At 36.6% G+C, this 6009-nt stretch overlaps 1 protein-coding gene across 2 annotated transcripts; it reads left to right on the top strand.

Moving 5' to 3' along the window:
• Positions 1-1218: 1218 nt before the first annotated feature.
• On the top strand, positions 1219-5035 carry LOC132112901 (eukaryotic translation initiation factor 2 subunit 1). Of its 2 annotated transcripts, none has more exons than XM_059520637.1 (7): positions 1219-1376; positions 1677-1924; positions 2037-2116; positions 3103-3254; positions 3351-3555; positions 4265-4408; positions 4512-5035. In XM_059520637.1, the coding sequence occupies exons 2-7, from the start codon at positions 1684-1686 to the stop codon at positions 4635-4637; spliced, it is 948 nt and encodes a 315-aa protein (XP_059376620.1). In that variant the 5' UTR covers positions 1219-1376; positions 1677-1683; the 3' UTR covers positions 4638-5035. The 2 variants fall into 2 exon arrangements, with proteins under 2 accessions (XP_059376620.1, XP_059376621.1); XM_059520638.1 differs by having other exon boundaries at positions 1221-1337.
• The last annotated feature ends 974 nt before the right edge of the window (positions 5036-6009 follow it).

Raw genomic sequence — 6009 nt, forward strand, 5'->3', positions numbered from 1 at the left:
GTGCAAAATGTGTATGCTTTTCTGTTTGGTTTCGGGGTGTAATCTTACCTGGACATGTTTCATGAGATCTCACTGGTTTGAAACGTCAGCTCCATGTTGAGGTGAGATGTGTGTGCTGAGAGTATGCTTATGAACGCATTATTTTTTGGGGAATGTTTAGCCCATGAGTGCAAATGCTGGAAGTGAGGATCTTGATTGACAGAAAAACTGTGTGTGTGTTGGTGTGTGTGAGACAGAGACAGAGAGAGAGTGAATGTGTGTGTGCGCAAATGATTGGTAACAACTCTTTTAAAAGAAGGACTGTCAGTTTTTGCAGGCAAGTATCATCTCCATAGCTGATTCAAGCACACACTAGTAACAGCTTTACAGAGATTTGTTCAGCAGAACTGTTTTGTTTTGTTTTGTTTTCATTAAGATGATCAGTGTATATTTAGTATGCAACCTAAATGTTTTGTTTTTATGTACAGAATAGCTCAGCCACTAGAATCACACCGCTGAGGTTTTTACGCTTGTGCACTACACTTTGGTTTGTGTTGTGAGTGTGGACAGAGCCAGTAACCCGCTGTGCAACACCTCGCTCTCATGTTGATCTAGTTATATGCCAGTCAACTGGAAGTAGAATTAATGAATGTAAAAGAAGAATCACCTTTCCTTCTCGACTGTTTTTGTATGAATTATACAAGTGAATTAAAGCCCAGATTAATAGTGTTTGTCTTTTTTCTTTATGGGTGATCTGGTAATTTTATGATGTGTTATATGCCATAGCTGTGCACAAGCAGTGTTGCCAGATTGGATGGAAGGTTTCCAGACAAACAGCTCACAAAAACAACAAAAAACGCCCAAAACTTTACCTGTCAAATGAATGTGATATAAATGCGGTTTTTTGAACTTCATTCAGCAAAACAATTAGGCAGCACAACTGTTTTCAATATGTATGATAATAAGAAATATTTAGCACCAAATCAGCATATTAGAATTTTTTTCTGAAGGATAATTTGATAGTGAAGAAAATTCAGCTTTGCCATCACATTAATAAATTAAATGTTAAAATATAAAATTGTATTTAAATATTTTTTGTGGGAATTTTAAAGAAAAAAAAAAAAGATGCACGAACAAATATTTTGTGACTCATTGGCATGTTGCCTTCATTCGCAAGTGCGCCTCCGCTTCACCAGATGGCGATACAGAGCATCTTAACACGCCACTAACGGAAGAATAACTTCCTCTTCCGCCGGATTTTCTATCGATGAAACAGCAGAGAAACCGCTCTTCAGTTTTCCTTACTTATTTTTTATCTATGCACTTGGATTCTCATCATCAGATTTAAAGGACATTAAGTAAACTATAGTACACATATCTTTTAACGTTATATATCGGTAAGTTAAGTGATAGTGGGTTTAGTTCGAATGGCAAAAAGTGCTGTGGCTTGTGTTGAATTGTTGAACTGTATCCGATTTGTTTATCAATTAACGTATAGTTTATCGTATGTTTAAAGGACCGCTTTTGTGTCTCCATTCTTAACACTTTTGCCGAAGTTTTCTATAAAAATAACTGTTTAACGTTACCTTACAAGCTTATCTCATGGTAACGTTACATACTTTCTCTGGCTGTCTGGAACCCGTGTGTCGTTTGTACACAGACAGCTGGACTCACATCAGACTGTCTCTCTCTGCCAGGATCAAGATGCCAGTACTCGGCTGTAGATTCTACCAGCACCGGTTTCCCGAGGTGGAGGATGTGGTGATGGTCAATGTCAGGTCGATAGCAGAGATGGGCGCCTATGTGAGTCTGCTGGAGTACAACAACATCGAGGGCATGATCCTGCTCAGCGAGCTCTCCAGACGACGAATCCGATCCATCAACAAACTCATTCGGATCGGACGCAACGAGTGTGTGGTGGTCATTCGTGTGGATAAAGAGAAAGGCAGGGCTCGGTTTCAATCTTGTCTTGCTTTTTTCTTCCTCTCTCTCTCTCTCTCTCTCTATCTCTCTCGATTCGTTCTTCTTTTTAAGCTGTGATATCCACATTTCCACAGGCTACATCGATTTATCCAAAAGAAGAGTATCACCTGAAGAGGCCGTTAAATGTGAAGACAAGTTCACAAAATCTAAAACGGTACGTATGACTTGTCAGTTTAATGGTGAATACACTTGGACCAGCAGATCTCAAAATCCAAACATTTCAGCTTGACTTCAGTTGTCAAAAATTATGTAAGAGTAAGTGGCTAAACTTTTAATATTTGACAGCTGTGTTACGACAGAAATGTTAAACGACTGACGGTAATGCCATTTCCAGCATATTAGGCATACGTTTAAGAACAAACGTGTGCATATTGTTAATGAGTTTAATGAACTTTGTTACAACTTCCTGATAATCTTTTAGTAAATTATCATCAGACCTACACTAGAACATGGTAAAATGTGGATCTGAGCTAATATAAACTTGTAATTGTATTATTTTGTATTAGCAGTTGTTCTTTTTCTTGACTAATGTTAACTAACAGATGTATTGCTCATTGTTAGTTTAAGCTCTTGCTAATTTTAACTAATGGGACCTTATTAAAAGGCATTACTAAAGTTTGTCATTTTAAACCCAAATGCTATTTTTCACTGACAGAGATGAAAATGAAGTCAGACACTGTTTTAAAGCCATTGCTTTGCCCTTCAGTCAATCCCACATAGCAAGCGGAGTTCAGCCTCTCTATTTCTAAAGCCTATGGTCTCATAGATGTTATTTGTATGTATGTGTGTGTGTGTGTGTGTGTGTATATATATATATATGTATGTGTGTGCTCTTGTTTTTGTGACATATCAGGACACAACTTTGTATAATGATATGGGTATGACACAGATATTACAAGGACAGGGAGACTTATGAGGACATAACCCATGTCCCCATTTTTCAAAACGCTTTGAAATCATACAGAATTAGTTTTTTTTTTTTTTTTTTTTTGAGAAAGTAAAAATGCACAAAGTTTCCTGTGAGGGCTAGGGTTGGTGAAGGGCGATAGAATATACAGTATGTACAGTATAAAAACCATTACGCCTATGGGATGTCCCCACTTCACAAAAACAAACGTGTGTGTGTGTATATTTTTATAGGTTTACAGCATTTTGAGGCATGTGGCTGAAGTCCTAGAGTACACCAAAGATGAGCAGCTAGAGAGTCTGTACCAGCGAACTGCCTGGGTGTTCGATGAGAAGTACAAGCGGCCTGGATACGGTGCTTATGACATCTTTAAGCAGGTTGTGTCGTAAGTATGCATTCATCAATATTATTAAGTATTGACTTTGAAATGACTTGTGACTAAAATGTTTGTATATCATTGTGTAAATTGCGTTCTGGGCAGAGACCCGTCTATTTTAGATGATCTGGATTTGACGGAGGAGGAAAGGACCGTTCTGATCGATAACATCAACAGACGACTCACTCCACAGGCTGTTAAAATCAGAGCCGACATTGAGGTGGCCTGCTATGGCTATGAGGGCATCGATGCAGTGAAAGAAGCTTTGAGGGCTGGACTGAAGTGTTCAACAGAGTGTATGCCAATCAAGGTAAGAAGCCCATTTTTTTGCCTCTGGTTGTGTAAATTTACTCAAAATGCATTAAAAATGCAATTCATAGTTACTTAAATACACTGATAAATGTGGTGGTGTTGTTTTTTCTGAATTAAAAGCATCATTAAAGAATCAAATTCTTGAAAAGAAAACAGTAAGTGGCATAAAACGTATAAAAAAATGTATGTTATTAGTAATTGACAATGTTGGTCAGTCATGTGGTCAAGGTTAAAAAGAAATCTAATAATTTGACAACTTTTGAAATGCAAGGTTAGTTCAAATTATAAAATGTCATGTGCAACTCCCCAAAAATATAATGAGATAATTATGAATGAATTGTACAATTTAAATTAATGTAAAATGTCAAATATTTAAAAGGAATTAAAATGATTGAAATTCAATTCAACTTTTCAAATAATTATTGTCGATTCAAACTATATCAAATATTAGGGAATCTATTTTATTAGAGTTTTACTATATATATATTCTTTAAAAAAAATTACCTTTTAAGATGAAGAACTAAATTTTAAATGTTTGTTTAAAAACAAAACATTAAGATGTGTATGCTTGCATGTCTTTAAGATGGAAGGAAGAATGTACTTCTTACTTGTTACACCACACAACATTTTTAGAGTTATTCAACATAAACTTGTGTGAAAGATGAAACTATCCAGATTTTCTCACTATTTCATTGCTTTTGTTGCAGATCAACCTGATTGCCCCTCCGCGCTATGTTATGACCACAACCACGCTGGAGCGCACAGAGGGCCTTTCTGTGCTCAATCAGGCCATGGCTGTCATTAAAGAGAAGATCGAAGAGAAGAGAGGCGTCTTCAACATTCAGATGGAGGTGAGAAATGATCATGATTTCCCATTTTTCTGGCATGATGACATTGCTGACTGAAATTTTAGATGAGTATGCTGCTATAAATCTCGTTTCGATATCCCTGCAGCCAAAAGTGGTAACGGACACAGATGAGACAGAACTGGCTCGGCAGTTAGAGCGGCTGGAGAGAGAGAATGCTGAGGTGGATGGAGACGATGATGCAGAGGAGATGGAGGCCAAGACTGATGACTAGCTTAAAGAAACACAATAAACCAGCATTGCCATAATCCTTCAGGAGACTTGTTACAGTCAATAGTTTATCATACCACACAGACTGAAAAAGCACTGCTTCAATAATACCAAACAGATTACAGGTGAATTGTGGCAGGCAGTGAAAGTGAAAAGTACATTCGTGGAGTTGTGGGAGAAATGCCTTCCATGAACACTAGAGTTTGGCTTGGGGAGTATTAACAATAAAGATACCATTTCAACAGTGTGGTAGTTTTAAGTGACCTTCTGTCTCCAGCCTCATTCAAGAAAGATACAGTTTTTAGTGAAAATACTTTTCTTTATCAGAATTTACTTCTCTTTATCAAAGTCCACTGTGGATGCATAACTAATAAAAACAAGGATTTTTTTTTTTGCCCCAAAGCATTTGTCGTGTATTTTTTTGCTGTTCTAGACTCGATGTGTAAATCAGTCTTCCACACAAAGATGCCACTGTTGTATCAGTTTTGTCTGTAGGCTCAAACTAAAATGCTCATTTGTAAAGTCACGTACCATTTTATTTAGGTCTTTAGCATTATTATTCAGCATTTTGCTTGTGTTTTGTGAGGATGTTCTCAGACAGTGTATCACCACACAGCTGCACGTTTGGGAGATTTCCACATGTATTTTATAAATGGTTCAGTCGATGTTTTTGAGTTATTTTTGCTGAGCGTTTGTAGGGCATTATGTTTACAGATACATATAGCTGGCTTAATGCATTTGGAATAATGTCCACATGTACACTGTATTAGTGCAAGTGTGTACAGTTTGTATGGCCAAATGAGACACTGGTCCCTGAGAGCAGCCTGTTTTGTGTTCACATGAGAAGCCTGGGACCTGCACATCCAATCACATATCTACTGTTCAGAGCGCTAAGATAAAGGCATTTTGTGATTCTTTAAGTGGAGCCATTAATTCAGCTTACCTGTTTCCGTACAGGTGTGAAGTATATATTTTTAGGTTCTAATTAATAAGATTGTTTTAAGTGCGAGTTCTCTCATATTATCTCATATTTTTATCTGGCCTAATGACTAAATTTACTATGCCATTGCAGAACACTGAACTCTTACGTCTGCATTTCTATTGTCCCTGGAAGTGGTATTATGTCATGTGTTTGAAGAATAATTATATTAACTACACCATTAATCAAAATTGGGTATTTATAATGTTACAAAAGATTTCGGTTTTAAATTAAAGCTGTTTCTATTCATTAGAGAATCATGAAACTAGTATTCTGATTTCAAAAAAAAAAAAAAAAAAAAAAAAAACATTAGGCAGCACAAATGTTTTCAATGTGTTATAATATGAAATGTTAATGAGTGATTTTTTGAAGGATCACGTGACACTGAAAACTGGAG

The sequence above is a fragment of the Carassius carassius genome, chromosome 32 (assembly GCF_963082965.1).
Source record: "Carassius carassius chromosome 32, fCarCar2.1, whole genome shotgun sequence".
In the NCBI taxonomy this organism is placed as follows: domain Eukaryota; kingdom Metazoa; phylum Chordata; class Actinopteri; order Cypriniformes; family Cyprinidae; genus Carassius; species Carassius carassius.